This window comes from Anomalospiza imberbis, chromosome 9 (assembly GCF_031753505.1).
Source record: "Anomalospiza imberbis isolate Cuckoo-Finch-1a 21T00152 chromosome 9, ASM3175350v1, whole genome shotgun sequence".
Taxonomy (NCBI): Eukaryota; Metazoa; Chordata; class Aves; order Passeriformes; family Viduidae; genus Anomalospiza; species Anomalospiza imberbis.
Genome location: NC_089689.1, coordinates 23047859 through 23074279, shown reverse-complemented (window position 1 = coordinate 23074279; position 26421 = coordinate 23047859). Strand labels below are relative to the sequence as shown.

Genomic DNA, 26421 nt, shown 5'->3' with positions numbered 1-26421 from the left:
GACAAACTTCCCCTGGGCTTGGGTAATGCCACAGACACACAGGGAACTGACAGAGTGGCTGCTCTGCTGAGGGTGGGGACAGGGATGTCCCCAGGGAGAGGACACATCATCTGCCTTGCTGGGCCTGGCCGTGCTGCCTGCCAAGCCCGGGGTTCTCCCAGGAACCAGGGAGGACTTTTTCTGGGTCTCCCACTGCCACCTACTGATCCATTTCACACCCTGACCGGCGGCTCATCCACATGGTCCACCTGGACTGGTGCTGGAGAAAAGCTCCCTCCACCCCCACAACAAGCCCAATTCCAGGGCCAGTGCTCACCTTCACCCCTTGGGCAGGCCACCCTTGAACAGAGCAGTCAGTTCTCAGCCTCTGTAGGACAGGGTTTGAGGCAGGCTCACATCTCTTCTTGTTCTATTTTGCAAGCTAACTTTGTTCTTACCACCAGCACTTTTGTGTGTGCGGTGTGTATTTCTGTTTTGCTTTGTTTGACCACAGATCATTTCAGTTGTTTCATTACTACTGAAACTCCTGGAGTCAAAAGTGAGGTGATGGATGCTGTGGGATCTGTGGAAACAGGCTCAACAGGTCGCATGGAAACAGTGCTTGTGGCTTGAGAAAACACTGACAGCACTGCACCCTTGGCCGCAGCCTTGCCTCTGGCCTGCTGGGACTCCTCTTGTGCCCTGCTGGGCCTCCAAATGCAAAGGAAGCCGAAGTCATGCTTGGAGATCATCCCCACAAGGCTTTATTTTAATTTCAGAGAGGAGAACAATGCTGATCACATGCTGTTTCCAGTGTGCCAAGTGCTCCCTCAGGTTAGATGGTGGCATTTTCTGTGCTGGCTCCTGAGCACCCTCAGCTCAAGGAAGTTCAGAGCTGGGGCAGAAAAGAGCCACAAGCATTCATCTCCATAATGGTGGGCACAGTGCCAGCCCCAGAACAGGAATCGTTGGGAGGGTGGTGCAGGGGGATGCAGGGACGCTGCCGGGAGGGGCCTCCTGGCCCAGCACACCCAGGCTGCAGGCAGGGCAGGGGCTCTGTGCCCAGCCTTTAGGCATCCCTGCAAACAATGCTGGGTGCTGTTCACTGCCAAGCCCAAGTGGGAATTGACAATGGGACAAATCTACAGGCAGGTGACAGAAGTCCTGTCAGGGAGTGTATGAGGGCAGGTTGGAGACGAGGAGATGAGCAGGACATAGAGGATGCTCCTGGAGGTGAAGGATGAGCCACAGCGATGCTGTGGAACTCCCTTTGCAGTGCTGCTCCCCTTGCAAGGAGGGGAAGTGAACCTGCTGGGTTTGGTGCTTGTGAGCTCAGCAAGCCCCTCTGGACAACAGTAGGACAGGGGTTAATATGGGAGAGGTCCACTGTGGGTCTGTTTGATGATCCCCTCTTAAACCTCTGGGTGTGAGGGTGTCCCTTGGGAGAGCTCTTGTCCCCCTGCCATGGTACTCTGTGGGATCAGAAAACCTTCTTCAAATGCAGGTGTATCCCATTGCTGGACCTAAGGATGAGCTGTGGTATCATGATGGGAAGCTTGGATGGGTCCGGGTAGAGCTCGAAGTGCTGCAGGGTCAAGGCCAGCGCCACCTTAATCTCATTCATGGCAAACTGCTGCCCGATGCAGTTCCTGCAGAGAGGGTGACAAGTGCTCCGATTGCTGCCTTCGTCCCCAGCCACCCCGAGCTGGACTCACCCCATGTGAGAGCTGGGGGACCTCCAGCTGCTGCGAGGATGACACCACAGCTTATCTAGTAAGCCCCTGATACACCCAGCTCTGTGGTGCGGTATTGCTATTTATTTTATTATTGAACATTGAAAAAAAGATTCAAGATTGAGAGAACAGGGGTTTACTTCACTAGGAAGTGCAGCCAGGAGCCAGCTAAAAGCCCAGACACCTCCAAAAGGTTATTTCTGGCTCTGTGTGGTGATCCTCTTGCAAGCTACTGAGACCTCAATATCCTACATATGTCTGTTGATACAGCATGGGACCCATGGAGACTTGGCCCCTTTAGCTTTGAGGTGCACTGGGACTCACCCCTAAACAAGGGGGTGGTGCTCCCAACACAGGCAACAGAAAATGTAAACATCTCCACAAAGCCACAAGAAAAAATGTGTGAAATCCTACAGTGACCACAGAGCTGATGGAGCATGGAAATCCTATTACAGGAGATGCTGTAATAGGAGATCCTGTTATGGAAAGTCTGCTTGAGTTGGCCAAGCCAGCTTGGCTTGTGAAGACTGAGGGAGGATTAGCCTTAGGAGCTCGCATCTGAGCTAGGTCTCACATGCAAGGCAGCCTGATAGAAGGAGAGGGATGAAGGATATCCCACCTGGATCCAGCAGAGAAAGGCAGGAAAGCATGGGAGTGCCTCTGTGCTGAGTTCTCTGGAGAAAACCTTAGGGGATCATAAACCTGTGGGAGAAACAAAGACCATTTGGTCAGTGTTTGGTGTCATCTGAGCAGCACCAGGTTCTTCCCCGGTCCCCAGGTTAGGGCTGGATGTGGCCTCTGCTCTTCCTGGGGAGCTGTTGATGACAATCATCTCTCTACAAAGCCACTGAGTGGATCTTCCCCTTAGACATACCCAGGTCACCCACTACAGCGTCCAAGATCCCTGCAGGTGTTTTCTCATTCATGGCAGCAAGGATCAAGCCAGGATCCCTCCATTCCAGAGATGCCTGATCCTTGCTCTCCAGACAGCCACTAGAGAGAGTCAGCTATGCAGCCTTCTTCAAACTTTCCAGGTATTTCTTGAAGCCTCTAAAATATCATCTTCAATTCACACACTCTCTTGTGGGGCTTCTAACATTCTAAGTGTGTGCAGGGCAGCTGAAAGCAGTTAGAGCATCTCTGTGTCACCAAGCACAAAGAGAGACTATTGAACATCTTTTCCCAGCTCTTTGTCATGTTCAAAGACTTTGGGGCGTCTGGTAACTCGATTGAACTTTGTATTGAGATGTGGACTGTTGGGATGACAAGGGAAAAAAAAAACATAGCAGGGAGACACAGGCTGCCTTCTTCAAGGGGAATGGATGTCTGGGCTCAGAGACCATCCTCCCTTTCTTGTTATCAAAGTGAAATACCTCAGGGTTCTCCCACACATCCCGGTTCCTGTGAATAGCAAATATATTCACTCCAACCTGGCAGCCTGTAAAAGAAAAGTGAGAAAAAGTTCATGACAGCTCAGAGTGAAAATGCAGGAGAGGTGTTTTTGGGATGCTCTCCCTCCCTGGGCTCTGCAGGGGCTGTTGCCGGAGATCTGGCAGGGATCTCCTGAAAACCTCACACGTGAAAAGCAAAGACCTCAGAGCTGGGTCCCTTTTTGTCTATCAGTGTATGACTTTCACTTGGCCAGGAACAACACTCCACAAGGCCACTCTGAGCTCTGGAGCAGGTCCTTGGACTCTGTCTGGCCACCTTTCCCAGGCTCACTGTGGCAGCAAGCTGTGGTAGCTCTGTCCAGCTACAGGAGAGAGAATGGAGTCTGGAGACCCTCCAGCCCCTCCACACAGAGCAAGGAAGCCCTGCTTGTCACAGACAGCAGCATGAAGGGTGGACAAACTCAACAGACCTACCCGCTGGCAAGCTGCGTCCATCAGGAAATGTGACAGGTTTGGAAAGCTCTCGGGACACAGAAGCAACTGGTGGGAACAGGCGTAAGCTCTCTTTGATGCACATCGTGGTGTAAGTCATCTTCCCAAGATCCTCCCTGAAGGCACACTTGCACTCAATCCCTTTGTCTACGTCATTGACAAAGGTGTTACTGGTCTGTCCCAGTACAGACCCCTGAGGGAAACCACTTGTCACTGATCCGGGCAATTGGCCACCACCCACTGGATGCCACCTTCCAAACAATTCCTCAACCACTGAACAGTCCACCCATCAAATCCTTATCTCTCCAATTAAGGGAGAAGAATGTTGGGAGGAGCTGTGTCAAAGGCCTTCAAGGGTAAATTAAAAGAGTTCAAGATAAAGGAATAAGAAGTCCTAGCTCACCACTCAATGGTATCTTGGTGTCCCAGGATGCCCTGGATCTCCTCCCTGCACCGCTGCTGGTGCTCAGGGTGCAGTGACATGCAGTAGAAGAGCCAGGAGAGTGCACTGGCCACGGTATCGTGACCCTCAAACATGAAGGTGTCCACCTCGGCACGCAGGTCCTCGTCGGACAGTCCAGCTCCATTCTCATCCTAAGACAGAGGAGAGCATGTCATTCCTAAGCACACAGGTCTTTTCTTTTTACCCAAAGGGCTTGCATGATTTGGTGTCTCTTGTGCTTCCCTTCTTGGGCTGATGCACCCTTGGTGTCACACAGTTCTGTTCTTTGGCATTTGGTATGATCATCTCAAACATTTACCTTGCTACAAAGAAGAATGTCCAGAAAATCCAGGTGCCTCTTCTTCTGGATCTTTTCAAGCTCCTTCTCATTGGAGAGCAACATCTTTCTTTCTTTTATTACCTGATCTGCACAGAGGAGAGATCAGTTCTGTGTATCCTGTCCCTCCAGAGTACCCTCACGTACTTGACTGCTCGGTCATCAGCTTGGACTCGGTTTAAGGTGTAACCCTCTGGCCAGTCCATGCTGTAACCCCACTCTGAGCCACTCCAGGGGCAAGTGGCAGAGAGGTTCAGATGGGAGACAGGGCTGGGGAGAAAGGGGTAGGAGTACCTGTGTGGGTACGGGCCAGCTTGCAGGCATTCTGAAACGCGCGGCCATTGCAAGTGAAGTCGTAGAAGACATCCTTGAGGGAAAAATTCCGGATCCTATTGCTCAGGAGGTAGGTCAGGTCAAAAACAGCTCTAATATAATAGTGGGAGTCACTGTAAGGAGACCAGGGTCAAAGCTGGTGTTAGCAAAATGAGTGGTGAAACAGGAGCTCTCGCTTTCCCAGGGTTTGGAAACTCAGGCACTGACCTCTGAGTCTGACAGCTGGAATTAAAACTGAAGGCACATTTCATTATGCTATCTAGTGTCATCAAGCTGACATCTTGAAAGAGCTCCACTGATCTCCTCTCTGTGATCCTCTTGTCCCATTTATCCTAGAGGAAGAGCCAGGGGTAAGGAGAGACAGAGCACCATCTGTGGTCAGGTCATATTTTCCTGTCCCTCTTCCCAGATCCACACTGCTAATTGCTTTATTTTCTGGAAGCAGAGGCCCTAGTTCATGATATATTCCTTGAACCTAATCTAACTCTTCTGCGCATTTCTTTTCCCAGGTATGAAAGGATACACATGAGGGTATGAAAGGATATTCTTGCAGTGGTTGATTTTATTGGCAAACAAAGAGAAAGAATAAGTGGAATGTCCAAAGGAAGATGAGGAAAGCAATTTTAGAACTTCAAAACTACTCCAAAAATTCAGTGAAAGTAGGAACTCTCTAAGTGCCGTCTCTTTCTCTTACTCATTTTTTATTTTCACTGTTTCAGAGCTGAAAGGTAAAAGTAGCAGGAGTGGGGATTCTTACCAGCATCACTTTGACTGAATCTGACATTAGGGTCACGTAAGATTTCAGCACATCGTAATGAAAGGCTGGGGTGAGCATCTTCCTGTGCTGGAACCATTTGCTTCCTTCCAAGATCAGCAGCCCCTTCCCTGAAGCACAAGGAGCAAAAGGCACCATCAGTTCCTGCAGGCTCTGATCACAGCTCTGACAGCCTTACTACTGCTTTTGACTTACCAATCCAGGGAACTAGGAGTTTGTAGACTGCACTAGCCTTGGGATCTGTAAAATGGAACAAATATCAGAAATGTATGAATAACTGATGAATTCAACACAAAAAAGAGAAAATTGCCATTTGCCAATGCCTTCTTGCCATTGGCATGACAGCTCACATTTTTACTGGGTTTATTGGGAAGCACAAATATTATGGTGGTAGAAGTCATAGAAGACAGTAAGACAGACAGCCCTCAAACTGGGAACTGACAAGAAACTGGAAGGAACAGGCACCTGGTCTCTGTTTTGCACAGGAATACTGCTCCATGAAACCTGGGGCAGCCTGGGAGTTAGGGAAGAGGAGCGAAAGAAGAATTGCAATAGCTGTGAAGGAAGCTGGCAGAGGGGATAGCTCCAGGCAAGTTTCCCAGTATTTTCTTGGTAGGAAAGTGTCAAAGACTTCTCAAAATCAGAGGTAGAGACTCACCCGCTCGGCCAAGTATGATTTTGGCATATTCAGGATGGTGGATGATTATAGATGGCAGGGTTGGTCCAAACCATCTGGGAAAGGCATAGGGATATTCTTGTCCCCATGACACTACTTGGTGTAAAAAACTTTCAGATTTCATCTGCAATGAGAGTTAATAATGGATTAATAAAGGCAGAAAAAGAGGGACATGCCAGGGAGAGCAGAAGTTCTTTATTGGGAAATAAAGGAAGAGAGGGTGGACTTGCCACACAGACGCTTTTATGCCTCAGGTAGAGGAGAGGATGAGTGTTGCAAAGGGACCGTGCACAAGAGGCAAAGCTGTCTGAGCCACCAAATCCCTGCAGCACAAGATAACTCCATGGAGAGTCCCTTGCTGGGCTGGTGGCAGCTGAGACACCTTAGGATGGCCTGGGCTTGGAGCAGCTCCATGTTGCACTTGGGATCTACAGCTGCATTGGCAATGTCAGGACGTCTGGTAGGCAGGCCAGGAGGACCAAGGCTGTCACACCCCTGTTCCCCAATTTCAGCAGTGCAAGGTGTGCATGCAGTGTGAAAGCAAAGCATCTGCACTATAGCAGGATGAAAATGGTTGCATTAAAACACCCTGCTTTTGTGGCCGTGTCTTCTTCAGCAGCTATAGGGTAAGACACTCCTATTGGAAGAAGGTTTAATGTAGTAAAGAGACATTAATTATGATTACTATTGCTTATTATGATTGCTCATATTTTAATAACTTCATGGAAGTCCCATGACTCTTGGTTTAAGGACATGATTGAAAAGAGCATGTTTCTTTTTTGCCAAATGATGCACACCACATATCCAGCACCCTTTCCTCCTGCCCTGCAGAAGCCTTGGCACTCCCTGCACAGAAGTCCTCTCCTGTAGGAAGAGAAAGGAGCAGGGGACACACACACCCCATCCAGTCCTTCTTCATCCTGACTGATACCTCGCACAGTTGGGACAAACCCACCCTGACTGAGCCCACCTACTCCTTACCAGGTGATTGTGGCCGTAGAGCCAGTGTTTTGGGGGGCCAGGGAATGCCTCCAGAGCTTTGACGAGCTTCTTCCTCTCCCAGTACAACTGGAGCACCTTCAGCAGCACAAAGATTACACCAAGCAGCACAGACAGCTGCAGGACGGCAGCAGAAGGTCTGGTTATGTTGTCCAACAGAGATGCCATGCTGGTCCAGGACACTGCCCTCTCCTGCCTGTTTCTCACCTGCTCCTCTCACGCCTGAGCCAGGTGAGGAGCTCAGTGCAGGTAAAAATCCTCTCCCTCCTCCTCTGCAGGAGCTGAGCTGACAGCAATTTATAGCTGCTGGAACATCAGGGCAAACATTGCGTCAGCCCAGCCAGCAGCCTGTGCACCCAGTCCCCCTTTGACCTGCTTTCTGCAGCCTGTCCCTGCAACCTGGAGAACAACCAGCCTCTGAATAGTTCCTGCTTTTGCTGAAGTCCCAGCAGCACTGTCACACCCACCCACAGTCCTCCATGCCCAGGTGGCTGAAGGAAGAGGAGGGAGGAGGTGAGAGGTAGGCAGGCTGCGGCTGGAACTGAGCTCCGTGCTGTGCTCAGAGAGTTCAGGTGTAGGAGGTGTTCATCTGCCCACAGGAAGTGAGGAACACACAGGCCACCTCTCAATGAGTGTGCTGCATGGAGTCAGCCACCTTCACCTGTGAAAGCAGTGCCCTGGGTGCCTGAAGCATCACCCAGCTCTGCTGGGCTGTAAAGCCAGAGAATGGACATCACTCCAGCAGCACACAAGGGATGTGGCCCTGTTCCCCAAGGGCTTCTTCCACGGACAAGCCAGGAGACAAAACTGCTGTCCAGGGGAATTACCACGGTTAGTAGATGAGACAAGGAGAGGAAAAGCTGCAGAGCATTGAAGTGAGCTACAGCAAGGTTGAGAGCACATGATGGGGAGGTGTGATGGCAAGGCCATGTTCCCTCTACAGGCCTGGTGAGCCCTCCTACCTCTGTCCAAACGGCTTCTCACCTTCTCCAAAAGGGCTCTGCATCTCTGCATTTACCTCTCTGATGCAGTGCTTGGTTGGGGACCAGGTAGGACCTTCCTTGCAATCCCTGTGCAGATCCTGCTGCTTACCTGAGTTCCCATCCCATAAGCCCAGAAACCTGGAATGGCAATGTGGAGCTGGTGAAGAAGTGGAGCTGGAAGTCTGACGTGTGTGGGTGACTTCCACGCATGTTGTAAAAAGCAGGATCCCAGATGGGCTGAAATAATGTCCCATTTGTGTCTTGGGGTACTATGAGGATCAAATGGGTTATCAGCTGTGGAGACTGATAGTCTGATAGGCTACAACACAGGGGCTGCTGAACTTTGTGAGTGTTTCTTCTCAATGTAACACATCTCTGAGACAGAGGACTTCTGATGTTTGGACACTTCCCTTTAGTTTTTAGTCTAAAATATGCCGTGTCCCACATTTTCTGCTTGTAGAGTCATTTTGCCAAAAAAACCCCACTGATTAGCCGAGGCTCATTGCCATTGCCTTGGAGAACGTCCCTGGTAGGCACTACACTGAGCAGCGTTACCTTTTCACACACTAGGCCATCTTCTTGAAAGTTAGAGTATCTTTTTAGACTGAGCCAGCTGGATCTGTGGGAAAGTTCAAGGGAGAGTTAAAAGTTGATCTTTAGGAGGCAGAACGCTACAATCAAGTTGAACATTTCCTAGGGAGGGCTTTGGGTATAGCCAGAGCATAAGGGACCCAGTTTGACACGACAAACTCTCATGTGAAGACCTGCAGAACATTCATAAATATTATGAAGCTGTGTAGTTGGGTCCCTCACAAGGTCTGCACAAAGAAAAGAGGGAGGTCTGATGACTGAGCCTTTCTTCAGTGCCAATGGAGCTGTTTGGAATGTCCTGTGGTGCCTACATCATTACCAGACTGATCAATCTGGATTTGGCTGGCACCTTTCAGCAATCCCCTACAAAATAACCCATAAATACCCCCAAACCCAGAGGTGGAGGGGCCAGGCCGGTGGATGGAGTTTCTGATACAGCTTCAGATTAAACTTTTATAATAACACAGGAATTTTCAGTGCTGATGAAGTCTCTGGAGAGTGGCTTTGACAATGAACAGGGTCAATTTTTACCAAAATGACTTCCTTATTGTTGTAAATTAACCAGTAAACTCTGTTGAGAGTGAAGAGAAGGGATATGGTTTGTCTTGAAGTTCATATGAGATGCCAAGTGCTGAGCCGATATGGAGGGAACATAGGGGACAAACTGGTTAAATCCACATTTATGGGGATGTGGAAGCAAGAATCTGATCTTTGGTGATAGCAAAACTGGGTTTAATCCAGCCTCCAGCCTCTGCATTCTATGTTTCACTGGTGGAGGTGAAATAAAAACCTTTCTCATGTATTTCAGAGGTTTCACAGCAAGAGAAACCATGAACACTCACAGCCTGGGGAAGAAAACTCAGGGGGTTTTGCTGGGGAAGAAACAATGAAAGTTTAAAAGGCAAAGTGAAGTTGCTGAAGAGCTGCAAGTGAAGAAAAATGAAAAGGGACAGTGTTGGTTTGATCACTGTAAGGGCCTGGGACAGAACAATCTGTTAGCACCAGAAGAATCTGCAGCCCTGGTGATGGAGGATTCCAGAAGAAGATCTCAACCTGAAAAAGCAGGTACAAAGGTCTTCTGATAGCCACAGTGGTCTGGGGAGGCTGGCAGGGGGAACAGAAGCTTGGCTTGACCTTCTGAACATTTTAGACCAGTGAAACTGCAGTTAGGTGTAAAAGGACACTTGGAAAGTTGTTAATCATTTGCAGAGAGCCTCTGGAGGGTTGTCTTAGTGCTGTGGATGTCCACGTGATGGCAGTGGGGTCACAACAGTTCAGGCCATCAACATGAAACAGCCCACTTACACTGGAGAATTTCCATCCCATACCACAACCATGGACACAGCAGGCTGTGGAATTTGCTTTCTGGGTCTTGGGAATTTCTCCACTCCCTTTAGACACCTAAGCAGAAGAAGGAGAGGATTTTCCTCACTGATTTAACTCACATGGTTAGAATTCATGGCAGAAAAAGTGGTTTATTGAGCAGGTGAAATTTAGGTGGCAAATGGGTGCTTTGCCCTAGAGCGTGACCTTGCAGCAGCTGCTTTCCCTGGTTGTGCCTGTGTTTATTCAGATAGGAAGAAGAGTCCAGGCCCATCTGTCCCTGTGTGTTCCTGCAGCACATAGTGGTGACAGATGAAATGTAGCAGTAATGCCAAAAAAAATAATAACATTTCAAGCTTCCAAACACATGATAGATGAGAAAATCATGGCAAGAGCCCAGCAAGTGTTGCACAGTAATGCAAGCTGCCTGGATCCCATCTGACCACACATGTCTCGAGGATGAATGTATATCTGGAATCATTTAATACAGCTGTCTTACAAATATGTTGCAATACTTATTTAATTTACTGGCTGCTTCCAGTGTAAAATCCCAGTGGAGTTTAGATGGAAATTGCTGGTGCCATCTGACAGTAAATTTGCCTGGAGAGCGGCGTGGGTCCTGTGCGAGGACTGCATTCCCGGCGCTGCAAGCCAGCTGCTCTCCCTGCTGGTCCTGCTACTTCCACTGTGCCTGGAAGCATCCAAAAAAGTGCCACCACCAAACTGAGATAGACAGACACCTTCCCATGACAGGGATGTAGCTGCATAGTGCCTGTGACAGTCTGTGGGGAGAGGAATAACTGCAGGAGTAGGTGGCATCTTTGCCCTGCTGCTGTCGAAAAACCAAGCCGCAATGAGAAAAATCCAAGACGTTTTTAACTGAAACCAAGACTGACCCTTGTTGAACCTCGTACAGCCACCAGCAGGAGCTCTTGTAGCAACAGTTATCTGAAGGTCTGAATCACAGAGTCCAAGGTCAGCCCATCACCGTTGGGATTACCCTTTCTGCAAAAAGTAGGGAAGTGTGAAAGAAGGAGGTAGCTCTCTGCAGCTGGGCCTCGACTTTCTTTATTGCAGTGAGCAATACATCCCATGTAACCAGCTCTTTTTATTCCATGTGACCAGTCTTTACCATATCTCTAATACCTAGGAGGGGAAAAGTAGATTTAGGGAATGGCTGTCAGGAGTCAGGTTCTAGAAAGATCTGGCTTGCTCTGGCACTGGGGCACAGTAGCTCCAGAAGCCCTGTTGCAGCCTCAGCCCTGCTCTCCAGTTCAGAAGCAGGGAAGCCATGGAAGATCTGTGATGCAGGACGTGAGATGATGCAGGATGTGGAATGATGCAGGATGCAGGATATGAGATGCAAGATGTGGGATGATGTAGGATGCAGGATATGGGATATGGGATGCAGGATATGGGATGCAGGCTGGCTGGCCTGGCATGCAGTGCTGGCCCATGTGGGTCGGGGAAATTGTGAGTGGGCTGCCATGTGGGGTGTTATTTAACAGAGTGTCTTCAGTTTCCTGGCCTCCGGGGGTGACAGCACCATCACAGGAGAGATTTGTGAGCAGATTTTATGCTGGGTTTGGGTGGCTGCAGGGGAAACCAGGCTCTGCTCCCTTCTCATGTGAAGAAGCCACAAGCACAACTCTGAGAGGACAGTGAGAATGCTGCAGAGCATCTTCCATTTTCAGATATGAAGAGGCAGTTTTTTAGTGAATCCTAAAAGTCACGAGGGAGAGAATGACTGAACAGGATGAAGACAGGAGCAGTCAGGCTTTTCCATCCCAGGGGCAGGAACATTCACCTGTTGGATGGTCCAGTTGGGATTCCCAGTCCAGCTTTTCCTGTACCCCCAGTTCAACCCATTCACAAAACCCAAACCAAACTTGCCCCAGCTTTCTACCACATCCATTACCTCCTCTGGGCTTCTGGAGTATTCGGTAAAACCAGTCACCAACTTTTAAAACCTCTGCAGATTTTCCAAATAACCTATGCCAGGGCTTTAGATATCTTAGGGAGTGCTTGACATTGTGCAATCTGTATCTACCCAAATGCAATTTAGCAGCTGCCATTTATCTACATGAGGTATGTCAAGTTCCCCTGGTGTGTTCCTTCTTTAACCTACTCTCTTTCAGTGGGTACACCATGATTTCAGCCTTTGCTCTTGCTCATTAGGTGCTCGAGCTTTAATCTTTCACATTGGAATGCCAAGATTCATCCACTCCTCTTTAGATGGTATTTTTTTTCAGATCTTGTGTTTATAAGAAAATTGCATCCAATACAGAGATATATGTAATTTGCTTCTGGTAACTTCAGTTATTTTGATTAAAAATTTTCTCATTTTGCACTTCAGAGTATGTAAGCTTGGAGAAGATGCTGTTTCTTTTATACTTAAATCTCCAAACAGGGTTGAAGGACACTGTCTCATTTCATCTGCTGAAAGAGACCCAAGAGAAAACTTTTTGAGAAATATTTGTGCTTATGCATCCAAGTATGATGTTTGTTGTGATTGCAAGAGCAGGATATTATTGGTTCATATTACCCTTTCCATCTCTGTGTACAGAACATCCACTGGAGAAATTGCTGCCTGTCAGTAATTTTTTTTTGTGCTATGCCTGTGCCTGCTCTTGTGCTTATGGACTTGCATCCCATTCACAGCAGCAGTTTTTCAATTTATCAAGATAATTTTGTATCCTGACATGGCCCTCCAAAGAGCTTGTGGTGTCTCATAGTTTCATAACTTTTGACATTTTGATAAGCACACTCTGTCTCTCCATCGCATAATTCTGATTTCAGCTCAAGAGCTGCACCTCATGTCTGAAGAGGGGACAGGCAGCTGGAGCAAGTGGATTTTCTCCTGGGCTGCCCCAGCATATCCCTGCAAACCAGACCCTGCAGGTGAAGGCTGTATGAAGTCATCTGATGTCCAACTGCACAGCAGCCTTCTCCCAGCTTTTGGGATTTCAGTTTGATGTGTGATATTCTATCCCAATAATGATTCCTGCAGAGGCAGAGGACAGCTCACTAGTGTCCTCCAGTGTACCAACTCTCATAATTTTATCAGCTTAAGAAAATAAAATAATACTAAAAAAAAAAAAAAAAAAGAGGGAACACCCTCCCCCCCCACCAAGACACACTTTCTAACTATGAGAACTTTGACTGATGATTGATTATTGGACCCCTGTTAAAGAGTTGCCCATGGAAGGAGATGCGGTGTTGGCTGGAGACCCACAGGCAGTTTCCTGGCCTGTCCAGGGTGTTCTCTTGCTGCTCATGGCCTTCCTCTCCATCACCCATTTCTAAAGGAGTTTTACACTGCATTTGTGTTGAAGTGGGCAAGCACCAGCAATATGAACAACACAGCTGCTGTTGCAGGAAAAATTATTGGTTTTATTAAGACAAAAATTACAGAATATTTTGCAGTTTGAGCACAATTTCAGAGCCCAAACTGGAATCAGTGCTTTCAACAAATCAGAGGTCTACTGAGTGTGAGAACTGAGACAGAGGTCTGTCACAGGCTGTCCCCACTGCTGGAGAGGAGGGCTGACCTCTAGGCACTGAGGAAGGTGCCGATGACGGAGCAGGGCTGGAAATGGTCACAGATTTGGCAAGGGCATGAGTGTGAAGGCAGGATTTGGTAAGAATAAGGCTGGTGGGACCTGCAGATGTTCCCAGACCAGGCCAGGCCCACCCTTATGGCAGTGCAAGGGGACAGACAGAGTGGCCGTGCCCAGCTGCTCTCAGATCAGTGCCCTGGAGCAGATGGGTCTGTGCAATGGCATCCCAGCCACCCAAGTCTTGCCTGAAAAGGGCTTTCAGCTGGTGGATGAAGCACAGAAATCCAGAGTCCTCATCCCCAAATCCTACCCTGCACTTCTGCCCCAGAGACACACTGTCCCGTCATCTGCTTGGTCCCTCCCTCTGGTGAAGGCAGGATGTTTTCCAGCATCAGCGGATCTTCTTTAAATACAGGTGAATCCCGTTCTTGGAGCGGAGTATGATCTGAGTTATTTTGAGGGGAGGCGCGGCAGGGTCGGGTGAGAGCTCGAAACGCAGCAGGGTCAGAGCCAGTGCCACCTTCATCTCGTTCATGGCAAACTGCTGCCCGATGCAATTCCTGCAGAGAAACGGAGCAGCTCAGCCAGCTCCATCCCAGTGCTGGGCACAGCAACCCCGCACAGCCCATCCCACACAGCTCCATCCCAGTGCTGGGCACAGCAACCCCGCACAGCCCATCCCACACAGCTCCATCCACTGCTGGGCACAGCAAACCTGCTCAGCCTATCCCACACAGCTCCATCCCAGTGCTGGGCACAGCAACCCCGCACAGCCCATCTCACACAGCTCCATCCCAGTGCTGGGCACAGCAACCCCGCACAGCTCCATCCCACTGCTGGGCACAGCAACCCCGCACAGCCCATCCCACACAGCTCCATCCCACTGCTGGGCACAGCAACCCCGCACAGCCCATCCCACACAACTCCACTGCAGTGCTGGGCACAGCAACCCCGCACAGCCCATCCCACACAGCTCCATCCACTGCTGGGCACAGCAAGCCCGCACAGCCCATCCCACACAGCTCCATCCCACTGCTGGGCACAGCAACCCCACACAGCCCATCCCACACAGCTCCATCCCAGTGCTGGGCACAGCAACCCCGCACAGCCCATCCCACACAGCTCCATCCACTGCTGGGCACAGCAAACCTGCTCAGCCTATCCCACACAGCTCCATCCCAGTGCTGGGCACAGCAACCCCGCACAGCCCATCTCACACAGCTCCATCCCAGTGCTGGGCACAGCAACCCCACACAGCTCCATCCCAGTGCTGGGCACAGCAACCCCGCACAGCCCATCTCACACAGCTCCATCCCACTGCTGGGCACAGCAACCCCACACAGCCCATCCCACACAGCTCCATCCACTGCTGGGCACAGCAACCCCGCACAGCCCATCCCACACAGCTCCACTGCAGTGCTGGGCACAGCAAACCTGCTCAGCCTACCCCAGCCCTCCCACACCAGCACATATCATCCCCCTCTGCAGTTCAGGGGGCCCCAGACGCATGGGCTGAGCAGGAGGAATTGGGAGGAACATCGGGAGCTCATGATGTGTGGTCAATGAGCACGGACAAGGAGGGAGATGGGGAAGCCAAAGGACAGGCCTGCAGGGATGAGGTGGTGGGTCTCCAAGCAGGGAAGGTCTGCAAGGTGTTTGCCTTGAAGGAGTCAGCACAGGGCAAAGCGAAGGATTGGGGAGAGGGGGAAAGTAGGGAATCAAAGGGCAGGAGGGTGGGGTGGGGTCTCTGCATCCAGAAGAGGAGAGCTGGTGAGATCAGAATGCTGCAGGCTCCCTGCAGGATGCCAACAGGATGTTCCACAGCTTTGGGACCCAATTCCCAGCCCCCAGAAGGGGCTTGGCAATGCTGCCTTCCCATTTTGCCTGCTGGTATCAGAACCCCTCTGCTGCACAAACACTTATATCCTCATTTAACTATTTAACTATGTAACTCTGCAGGGCCAGGACTGCAGGTGGCGGTCTCTGCCCATTACTCCTTCAGTGTTTAATTTCCTTTACCTCATTCCAGCAGAAAAAGGCAGAAAGGCATGAGAGTGCCTGCCAGAGACATTCTCCGGGGAAAAACGCAACGGGTCAAACACCTGGAAATGAAGAATATGCAGCAAGAAAAAGCGATTATTTAAAGAACACTGTACTGACTGGTTTCTTGAGAAATGTGACACCCCTTAATTTATGAAGAACCCCATAGCAGAGAGAGAATTCTACTTTTCTGCTAACAGGTGAAGAGTACATGAGAAGAGGCACATCATAAAGGGAAAAAGTTATTAGGAGATCAAAAGAAAACTCACCAAAGGATCTTTCCATACTTCAGGGTTTCTGTGAATGAGGTAAATGCTTATTGCAGTGATGCTGCCTGGAAAACAATTGAGGAGGAGAAAAGGGCTCACCAACAAAGAAACAAGCCAACATCTGCACAGCCCTGCCTGAACATCTGTGCCAGCAAGGATGCAGCTGGTGCCTGAGAGCAGAGCTCTGTGCGGCAGGAATGGGATTTACAGACCTTCCGGCAAAGTGCGTCCGTCGGGGAAGGTGATGGCTTTGCTGAGCTGCCGGGACACGCCAGGCACGGGGGGGTAAAGGCGCAGGCTCTCCTTGATGCACATGGTGCTGTAAGTCATCTTGCCCAGGTCCTCCCTGTTGGGACAGGCAGGCTGAGCCCCACACTCCCCCCACTGCCTGTGCCAGGAGGTCCCTTCACCCACAGCCATCCAGCCCCTGAGCAGACTGCAACAGAACAGAGGGACCCACAATGTCCAGCCACAGCTGCTGGAGGCTGGGGGTGCCAGGGCACTTCTGAACAACCTGAACAACCACTGAACAAGCTCAAGTGCAAAGTGACAGGGAAAAGTGAAAAGCACATCCATGATGTCCTGTGGTGAGAAAATAAGAGAGAGCAGTGCTGGTGGCCCAGGACTTGGGATGGCATCCAGAATGTCCCTTCCAGGGTGGCAGACTTAGCTGAAGGATCTGCTCAATCCTGTGAAGTCCCCGTGCAAGCAGCGACCTTTAGCACCCCCAGCTTTTGAGCCTTGAAGGCACTGCTCACTTCCATGAGTGATAGAAGTTCCATTACAGGCAGCAATAGGAAAAGAGTGACCAGCAGAGGAATTGCTGCAACCTTACCACTGGATTGTGTCCCGGTCCCCCAGGATGGCCTGGATCTCCTCCCTGCACCGCTGCTGGTGCTCAGGGTGGATTGCCAGGCAGTACAAGAGCCAGGAGATGCCGCTGGCTGTCGTGTCGTGGCCCTCAAACATGAATGTGTCCACCTCAGCACGCAGGTCCTCATCGGACAGTGCAGCTCCGTTCTCATCCTAACAGTCCAGAGACATTCTCAGTGGCCCATATATATAAAATATATATATATATATATATTACAGTAACACACACACATATATAAAAAATGTGTAAATATCCCAGTAGGAGCCATTATATTCTTTCAGCTATTGCAAGGGGTGTGATGATGCCTGTGGGATACATGTAAACAAAATCACTGTCTGTTTGCACTGAATTCAGAGCTCCTGTCCCTTCACTTTTAAATCTCTTTACCCCCCCCCCCCCATATTAAACCATCAGGACTACAGAATCCCTCTGCATGCTGTATACCCAAAAAGACACTGCCAACACTTCAACAATGAAAAACTGGATCACCTTGGCCTCTCTTCAACTGGGTGGGACTGGGCTAATTTTTTTTTTAATGGCTTGTGCAGTCCTGAGGGTCTCTGGTGGCTTGTGGCACCCCTGTAAAGACTGACTTGCTTTTGCACTCTGTGCCCTGCCACAAATACACTCCTTGCCACTCACTTTGGCACACAGCAGAATGTCCAAGAAGTCCAAATGTCTCTTCTTCTGGATCTTTTCAAATTCCCGTTCATCTTTAAGGGATTCCTTTCGCTCGTGGATCACCTTGTCTGGGGGAGAAAGGATTAAAGGTTCAGCAGGGGCAGGAGATGCCAAGCTGCAAAACTTTGAATGCAAAACTCAGAGTTTTGCATCTCAAAAACTCATCTCAAACTTTGTGGTTTGAATGCAAACCTCACCCAAGGAGATGAGCACTGCTCGGTCCACGATGCATTTGACCTGTGCTTCCGCATCCCAGGCACTTTGGCTTTTTCTGCAGCATGGCAACAAATGCCATGGAGATTGTTATCCTTTTCTTTGTTCACCATGGACTTCTCAGCCTACTTTACACACCCGTCATGCATTTAAATCACACCTGGCTTGGAATGGAAAATCATTCCTTGCACTGGTGTTGCCTGCAGTGCCCATTCCTTGTCTCACCAGTCTCTGACCATTTTACAGGAGCATTTCCAGAGGGCAATTCCTCCATTAATCCAGTTTAATAACCCAGGAGCTGAGAGACCCTTTTGATTCATACCTAGATCAGATCACCACTGCAAGCTGATGCCCTGCTTGGATCTCAGCTCTGTGCCTCTGGGCAGAATCACTGCACAGGCAAGGAGAAAACCTGACTGCCTCTGTCCAAAGTTTTGGGAGAGGATGCCAGCAGGGAATACCTGTGTGGTCATGAGCGATCCTGCAGGCCTTCCTGAACTGAAACCCATGGGGGCTGAGCCAGTAAATGATGTCATTGTGGTAGGGGAAGATGCGGAGGCGCTGGTGCACCATGTGGCAGAGGTCGTAGACAGCCTGGATGTAGGCGTTTTTCCTGGAGAAAGGGGAATAGGAAGCTTGTAAAATTGGGAGCACAGTGACAAGCAATTTGCCCATTTCCCTTCTGAGCTGCAAACTTCCTGCCAGGGTTTGGGGCAGCCAGCACTGACCTGTTGATCTGGCAGTTGCTGTGACAACTGAAGGCACATTTCATGATGCTATCGAGAGTCATCAAGCTGACGTGCTCAAAGAGCTCCACTGGCTTCCCATCTGCTGTCAGCTTTTCCCACTTATCCTAGGGCACAGAGGAGACAGAAATGGGAAGACAAGGGTCGGCTCTGCATGATCTGCAGTCACACCCTGGTTAAATTAGTGCTTAGATAGATTCTCCCATCCCACAGAAATGGGAAAAAAAGAAGGGGATCTCAATTTGCCAGCAAAATCTCAGAGAAGAGAAGCCAAGAGTGGGATGGTTAAACTGAGATTTGCCTCAGGCAGCTGCTCTTCTTGCATCCTAGTGGTGGTGAGAGCCCTGCTACACCTTATCCTGAGGCAAGAGCACCCTGGAGAAGCCCAGGACAGGTGCATTTCTGGGTGATGGGGAGTTACTTAAGTCTTTCTTAGGATGTAGAGTGTTTTTCTGTACAGGAGCAGTATATGCTGGCACTGGGCTCCACTGGGTGCGTTCTTAAGCGTATTTGAGCTTGGTTCCCAAGAGACAAACTTTGGAGCAAGATTTTTTTCTGTCACACAATCTCTGTGTCAGTGTGTTTTGTCAGCAAGTAATAGAGGAGCTCCTGCTCAACTCTTTGCATAGGGCACCACTAGAGAAACTATAAATTCTGCCTCTCTTCCCCAGCAGACGTGAAGTGATGATCGACCCTCTGTCCCCTCGAGGCTGTAAGGAATGAGTGGACTTAAAAGCTGAGAAAGGGAGGGCAGGGAGGAGCACGGTGACATCTGAGCTCCACAGCACCAAACCAGGCTTGTGGGGACAGATGCACATCCGTATCACGTGCAACGATTGCCACCTGGTGGCATGGGCTCACAAAACAGGCGCTGTGCACAAGGAATTTCAAACTCCCAGGCACTTCTGAGCCTTGCAAAAGCTCTCCTGGCTCTCCAGCCCCCGGCTCCTGGCTGCTCCCTGGGCCAGTAGGAGGAATTCAGCCAGGACCTATTTGAGGCTGCCAGGGAGGTTGAAGTGAGGGAGGTGAAGGAGAAGGAATAGATCCAGCATCCAGAATCCTCCTTCACATGCACAAAACCTGGTGCCTTTCTCCTGTAATTCCTACTGGTTTCCATCCCACCCAGCACCAGTGGATTGAAGAACAAGGCATTTTCATTGTTTATGAGGCATGGCAGGGACTGCAGTCCAGTCATGGGTATGTTGACAGCAAATAATACCCTTTAAGCATAGCTCTGCTCCCACCTTTGTTTTTGGTGGATTTATTATGAACATTTATTTACCTCAATTCTTTATTTAGACAAACACTTTATAAGAAACTGCTGTTTGAACTGAGATCATGCACGGTTTGAGGATGGCAGTAACATCAATCCTGAAGCCTCAGCCACAGATCCCAAGGCAATACCAGAGACACTGGGACAGGGAGGCTCAACCTGCCCATTCCTTCCAAGGGATGGATGTTCATCCCTTCCAGCTCAAGGGCAGGGATCTGGGGTGATTCAGAAAAATTTACCACCAGGACACAGCGTGTCCTTACAATTACCAGATAAAAAAAGCCCTGCTCCAGCATTTACCTCCTAACCAGACAGGATGAGGAAAAGAAAGCAGGGCAGAGAGAGGAGCATCATGAGTCCTACCAGCATCACGTTTGTAGATTCTGCCATCAGGGCCACGTACGGCTTCAAGACGTCGTAATGAAACCCTGGGGTCAGGAGTTTTCTGTGTTGGTGCCATTTGGGCCCATGTAAGATCAGCAACCCATTCCCTGGGAAAACACAGGCAAGGCACGTTTTGCTGGGCACAAGCAGGCTGCTCTCAGCTGCCTGCACGGAGTGTGATTAAATCTGCTATCTGAGCTGCTGTGAGAGGGTATTTCCAAATGCTGCCATCAGCCCCAGGGCTCCCACAGCAAAGCCCTGCTCACCAAAATGGCACAATGGTGTCTCTGAGAAAAAACACCAACACTACTGGAAAAGAGAAATTGAGAACAGCAGATGTATTTTTCACCAGTCCTCCAATGAATTTAAGATTCCCCCATCACCAGTCTTTGCTATCTATGGACATGTAAGTATTTGTAGATATGTTATGTCTGAACTTTCCTTCCCTGAAAATAAATAGAACTATTTAGCACTTTTTTCAGCAAATGTAATAATTTCAGGAAGCTTTCAGCTATAACTCCATCAAGGAACAGATACAATGCTGTTTATTTATAGCATGCTTTTTACTAACTTCAGAATCATTCCTCACAGGCAAAGCCCTGGGAATACATACCAATCCAAGGGATAAGGTGTTTATAGCTGATGTTATCCTTGGGATCTGTAAAAAAATAAAGAGAAAATAAAATGATAAATGTTTCAATAGCATGAATCCAGGTTTGCAGCTGAAAGCTCCCTCTGGGCTCTCACTTTTGGTTGGGTATGAGGCAAAATCAGTGTCATCCCTGCAGAACTCCCAGTATTTCAACACAAAACAACTTTGTCTCTGCCAGCTGCAATAAATACATATAAAAGCAGATGCTCACACTGGAAAAAACAAGAATATTGGTAGTCCAAAGTCTGTGCAGTGTGATAAATGATTAACCCTCTCAGACATCACTGTTCAGCACCTTTTCTTCTCGATGCACTAAAGATACTTCTCTGCAGTAGGAGCCAGAACTCTGAACCGGGAAAAAAGCTCCCAGGTGTCTTCTGCTTGCTGGGATCAGGCACTGAGTAGTTAAATTTTCAAGGAGCACTTGAGGAAGTCTGATTTTCCAGCAATGGATTTGGAGTCAGGTCAGTCCTGCAGCCCTGTGCCTGAAAAACCCAGGGCACAGCACGAAGGAGTGACATCTCTCCATGCCTTTAGATGATTTCTGCAAGAAAACCTCTCTGTGAAACCCTGCCTTGCTGTAAATTTTGAGGCAGGCATGGGAAATCTGCAGGCTGGGGTTGCTGCCCCCCAGCTGAAGCCATAATCTCTCACCTCCTCTGCCCAACAGAACCTTGGCATAGTCGGGATCAGTGACAACCAGGAATGCTGAGAAACTCCCAAACCACATAGGGTGAGCATGTGGGTACTTCTGTGTCCAGAGCTCTACCTTGTCCAGCACCTCTTCCTCCTTGAGAAACTAGTTGAGGAGAAGAAAAAAGAGAAAGAATATACAGATTTGGAGGGGAAAAAGTTATATATATAATCTCCCAATACACTGTCTTAAAAGCTCAATGTCTTTCTGAGCACAAAACCAGGTAAGGATAAGCAAGGTGTTTTTCCTGTTTTTGCAAAGCATGGGAAGTAGAGATGTTTGCTACTTTTAAGGCTCCTATAAAATAATTCTTCCTTATCACTTGACCTTAAGCTAGAGAACACCTTTAGGACCTGTGGTGGTGCCTTATCAGCTCATATATGTTATCTGCTCTTTTTCCATGGCCATCCCAGAGAAGACAGATTTGCCCCAGACAGCATCTGCATTTTGTGGCATGCAATTATATTCTCATTTGCACATGGCTGAGCAATTAGCACCCCCTGCAGCTGGGAGAAAATGCAGCAGCCATCAGCATCGCTGCTGGGTCTGCCCCAGTACAGCTGTGGGAAAACACAGCCTCCTCCAGACATTTTGGTGGAGAAGGCCAGTGTCCAGGAAAGATTGAACAGAATTAGTCCAAACTCACCAATGGATCATTCAGACAAGGGAACACTGGTTAATAACATTACATTAAGAATTCATTGATATCTAGGAATTGAATTTTACAGGCAATGAAGAGCATGTGCTCCTAGAAAGATTTATCTCCTATCCTTGGAAGCTGCAACCTGAGGAGCAGCATGAGCACCAGCTTTCATATCAGCAGCATCGGAAGGTTCATTCCAAAGTAATCACTGCTTTATTGCTTTATAGCCGGTGTTGTTATGTACAGGAAATTGACAAAGAACTAGTGGAAGAACCACAGTCACAGGCAGCGGAAAAAAATCACAGAGACAAAACCATGTAAGATTTTTTTTTCTTTGAAGAGAAACTACTCTGGGCCAATATGCAGGGGGAAAGATTTTGGTAAGTTAGGTCTGACATAGCTGCTACTGCTTTGACTTGAAGCTTGAAGATTAATTAAATCAGCATACTGGGGCAGAAACCAGCCTCAAAGTCACTCTATTGGCTGCTATCAAGTGAATATTTGCTCAGTTGCTTTAGTGCTGAGTTATCTCAGCTCAGCTTTTAGTGTGGTGTTTCTGGCTGGTGTTTCTGAACCCAGGACACGGCTCATACTAAAATAATCACCCACATCAAATAATCAGCCATGTGTGGCTTGTCTTGGAGAGGATACTCGTGAGTCATGGGGTGTCTGCCAGGGGCATGTCCAGGTTCAGCTCCAAGACTGAGCCTCCCCTTCCTCACAAGCTGGGGTGCCCCTGCAGCACATCCCACATGTCTCCCACATTCAGCAGAATGATGAACTACAACCAATTATTACAGAAAGCTCAACTTCACTTACTCAAGTTCACGATTTTGAACTTGGTAAATAGAACCATCCTTCTCTCTGACTTCAGGGCTCAAGTTTCGGGGCAAAAGCAGGCAGCCCTCCTCAGCACCTGCCTCTTCAGCAAATGCCAGCAGAAGCAGTGCTTGGCACAGTGCCTTTAGCCAAGTGATACCTGAACATGTAAAAGTCCCTTTGATACAACTACCTGTGCTTCTCCTGTTGTGAATCACAAAAAAACATAATGGAAAGTAACTGGGAGATGCTGATCAAGTCTTACTGGCAGAAGTCCTAATCCTAGAAGCCTTTGCATCCAACCTTGTTTTGGAGCAGCACCCTTGGCTTGTGCTATCAAGAACCATCCCTGTGCTGGCAGAGGGTTGAATGGGTTTATTTGAGAGGAGCGGTTGCCCTCAAGGTGAATAACCAGCTGCACCAAGCACTCCTGGAGCAGAGGGTGTAAAGTTCTGTGAGCTGCAGAGGAATAGAAAGCTCTCAAGCATTAATCAAGGCTCCAGCTACCCAGCTCTGCATGAAAGACCATTACTTCTACTTCTTCTTCCCTTGGGGGCTTGAAAAGAAAAGTATAAACCCCACTTGGGTCTAAAAAAGAAAGGTAATTGCCTGATCTCATGCTGAAATGCAAGTTTTGAAATGGATCCAACACTAAAAGCATCTGGGAAGAGGCTTAAGGGCACTTTTAATAACTACACACTGATAGCAAATAAAGAAGAAAACACAAGAGAAAGAGAAAACACAGGAGCTGAAATCTGAGTATGAGGGTGTGCTGCGTGCAGCCAGAGGGGGCTGGGTTCTCCCCACACAGGGCAGAAGTGGACAAAGGGCTGCCAAGGGACTGACACCCTCCCTGGACCAGCAGGGCAGTGACCCTGCTCTCCTCTGCTTCCCACCAACCCCGGCCATGGGGAGTCAGTTTGGTCAGGGTTGGCAGTCTGGGTTTCAACGATATTGTGCTACTGCAGTGAGACTGAACAGCTCTACACAACTCTTCCTGATATTTTAATGTCATTTCTACTGAGTCATTTGGATAAGCAGAGACTAATACCCAGAGAATGCTTTAAAACAAAGTGATGTATTCCCAGGAGATCCACCCAGAGCATGACAAATAGGTTTGAGATTCTAAAGTGGCCCGGATCAAAACTGGGAAACAATCAGTTAAATCAGCAGAACAGGAAATGTCAGTGCTCTCCCTGAATACAGCTCACAGGTCCTCCTCGAGGTGTGTGCAAACTTTGTATTCAGCGTGTGCCCAGAGCACTGCCAGTTTCTTTGCTGGCTTGATGAACTGTTAGGCTTTGGGGAATACAGCAGCATTAATCAGCAAATTATTAAACCTTCAAAAAAGGAATTCTCATACAAACATTGCCTGAGGTAAAAGTTGAGGCACGAGCAACCTAAGCATGATGACAGCAAGTAATTGGCACAAATGGTTACATTTCCTTCCAGGATAAATAGTCACAACTAACAAACAGAAGAACATACTTTATTTAATTGCAGATTTAAAGTCTAACTGGCAGTGTAACAACGCTCTGAACTGGCCCATCTTCATGCTTACATTGCCAAAAAGACTGCTTGTCCTGTCCAACACAGCAAAACTGGCAGTGCCACAGCACAGAGACAAGCCCTGTGTGGTCTCCTCCTGATTTCCCAGACACTTTTCAGGGTGCCACTTATTTAATGTGCCACAGAGATGGCCACGGCAGGACATCAGCAGAGTCCAGTAGAGGGCAAGGTGATTTTAAACAGCCTTTATCACATATGGAAAAACCTTTTGCACCAGGCAAGCTCAGTTACACCCTGTGAGGCTGCTGCTGAGTTGTCAAAATCTGCTTGCCAAGGCAGCCATGGTGATCTGTGTGGGCAAGTGCATACCTCGGGGAATAATCATCCGAGACACCAGTGACCAGAACAAGGCTCGCCTGTGTACGTGGGTTTAGTTACTCATGACCTTAAAGCAGTAGTAAGAAGATCCACGGCCCCTGCGCTGGATGCAATGCCTGTGATGTGTTTTGTGACTGAAAAGTGGCTCAGAACGATCAGTTGTCAGGTTCACCTGGCCACGAGGCCGACACAAGCTGGCCTCTCTCCAAGGGGAGAGAAAGTGCCTCTGGATAGTCAGAGCAGCGAGCATCTGCTCAGCATCTCATCCGCTCAGCGCCGCAGGGAGAGCTGCAGCGGCCCTGCCCTGGCTGTCAGAGGAGCAGAGAGGTGACAGTGGAGCCTGCCCCGGGACGGAGCAGCGCGGCTCTGCTCCCTCCAGCACCGATGCCGGCTCACATCCCGGCACGACCTTGCCTGTGCTGCTCTACCGCTCTCTACTTGCGAGCCAGCCACCACCCTTTTCCACCGCGCAGTCTGCAGCAGCCTGCGGAGCTCTGCGCGAGCCGTGCTCTCGCTAAGCATCACAGACAGGGAAAGCACATTGGTCTGGCTGGGAAAAGGGATGCCCACCTCTCACCCACCTAGCAATTCTCCCGGACCACGGGGACAAGTCCCACCAGCATCATTCCCACACGCCCCTCGGGCAAGCTGCTCCCCGCACTCCCCCCCGCTCCCGGCAGCGCAGACCCGGCTCTCCCCCACCTCGTGGACGTGGCCGAAGAGCCAGTGGGTCGGGTGCCCGGGGAAGTCGGCCAGCGCCCGGAGCAGCTCCCGCCGCCGGTGGAACAGCTGGATGGCTTTCAGTAGCACGCAGGTCAGGCAGAACACAGCGGCCAGGTGCAGAACCCTAGAGACATCCACGCCCAGCCACAGGAGCTTCATCGTCCCGGTGAGAGCCGCCAGCCGCTGCCTCCGGTGTCCTCCAGCGCCCCGGCGGCACCGGCCGCGGCAGCCAATGCGGGGCGGAGAGGCAGGTCCAGAGTCCGAGCGGCTGCCAAATCACGGCAGCGCTTGTTGGGAGGGAAGGGAAAGCAAGGGAAGGGGAGCATCCCGCGGGAACACTCCACTCGCCGCCACACCGGCTGGGAGCTGCGGCCCGCCCGAGTCCCCGCCGCCGGCACCGGCTGGCTCCGCGCCGGGACCTCAGGCTGAAGAGAGAGGGAAAGACCGTACTCTGGGATTTCTCTTCCCGAGGTCTTCATCGCCTATTCCTGCCTCACGAGGTTTCACCCTCATCTCCACCGAGTCCCATCCCGCATCCCGGCTGACAGCTCTCGCTTTCTTTCCCTGTCTCCCTCCCCGCTGCCGGCACTGTGAGCCGCATCCCAGCGCCGGCCGGGACAGCATCTCCCGGCAGCGAGCGCGGGGAATGCCGCCCCGCGCCGGGCTGGCGATGCCGTGCGTCAGCCGAGGGCCGGGTACCGCGGCAGCTTTGGCACGGCTTTGGTACGGCTTGGTGGCAGGAAGAGGGCAGGCAGCTGCCGGGCAACACCGCCTCCCTGCCACCACTATCTCCGCGAGCAGCAGCCGGGTGGGCGAGGGGTCGGAGAGGAGCCGCGCCAACCGGGCCGTGCCCCGCCGCGCCTCACCGCCCCCTTCCCCGCCAGTCCCACCCGCCGGGGGCGGGACTCG

The 26421-nt window shown here is 49.9% G+C and overlaps 2 protein-coding genes and 1 long non-coding RNA gene across 3 annotated transcripts; 1 reads left to right on the top strand and 2 right to left on the bottom strand.

Moving 5' to 3' along the window:
* Window positions 1-720: 720 nt before the first annotated feature.
* LOC137478681 (cytochrome P450 4A4-like) lies at window positions 721-8191 on the bottom strand. The gene is made up of 12 exons (XM_068198664.1): window positions 7140-8191; window positions 6141-6282; window positions 5678-5722; window positions 5465-5592; window positions 4915-5039; window positions 4669-4820; window positions 4357-4463; window positions 3999-4189; window positions 3578-3711; window positions 3086-3150; window positions 2332-2414; window positions 721-1628 (listed from the first exon to the last, which is right to left on the bottom strand). The coding sequence occupies exons 1-12, from the start codon at window positions 7323-7325 to the stop codon at window positions 1460-1462; spliced, it is 1527 nt and encodes a 508-aa protein (XP_068054765.1). The 5' UTR covers window positions 7326-8191; the 3' UTR covers window positions 721-1459.
* LOC137478686 (uncharacterized) lies at window positions 7290-13721 on the top strand. Its single transcript, XR_011001729.1, has 2 exons — window positions 7290-7388; window positions 12854-13721. It is a non-coding gene; the product is annotated as an uncharacterized lncRNA (long non-coding RNA).
* CYP4B1 (cytochrome P450 family 4 subfamily B member 1) lies at window positions 13622-26178 on the bottom strand. Its single transcript, XM_068198665.1, has 12 exons — window positions 25492-26178; window positions 21401-21545; window positions 20708-20752; window positions 20074-20201; window positions 18420-18544; window positions 18153-18304; window positions 17440-17546; window positions 16759-16949; window positions 16136-16269; window positions 15924-15988; window positions 15634-15716; window positions 13622-14174 (listed from the first exon to the last, which is right to left on the bottom strand). The coding sequence occupies exons 1-12, from the start codon at window positions 25669-25671 to the stop codon at window positions 14006-14008; spliced, it is 1524 nt and encodes a 507-aa protein (XP_068054766.1). The 5' UTR covers window positions 25672-26178; the 3' UTR covers window positions 13622-14005.
* Between the last annotated feature and the right edge of the window lie 243 nt (window positions 26179-26421).

Excerpts from the sequence above, each read along its gene's own strand:
- LOC137478681 (XM_068198664.1), bottom strand. The coding sequence starts at position 7,325 with ATGGCATCTCTGTTGGACAACATAACCAGACCTTCTGCTGCCGTCCTG. Across the intron at positions 4,821-4,914 it reads TCCAGCTGTCAGACTCAGAG|TGACTCCCACTATTATATTA; the intron begins GTCAGTGCCTGA and ends GTCTCCTTACAG. Across the intron at positions 3,712-3,998 it reads CACCAAGATACCATTGAGTG|GGAGGATCTTGGGAAGATGA; the intron begins GTGAGCTAGGAC and ends GTGTGCCTTCAG.
- CYP4B1 (XM_068198665.1), bottom strand. The coding sequence starts at position 25,671 with ATGAAGCTCCTGTGGCTGGGCGTGGATGTCTCTAGGGTTCTGCACCTG. Across the intron at positions 20,753-21,400 it reads GGTTCTGTTGGGCAGAGGAG|ATCCCAAGGATAACATCAGC; the intron begins GTGAGAGATTAT and ends ATTTTTTTACAG. Across the intron at positions 18,545-20,073 it reads AATCTACAAACGTGATGCTG|GATAAGTGGGAAAAGCTGAC; the intron begins GTAGGACTCATG and ends TCTGTGCCCTAG.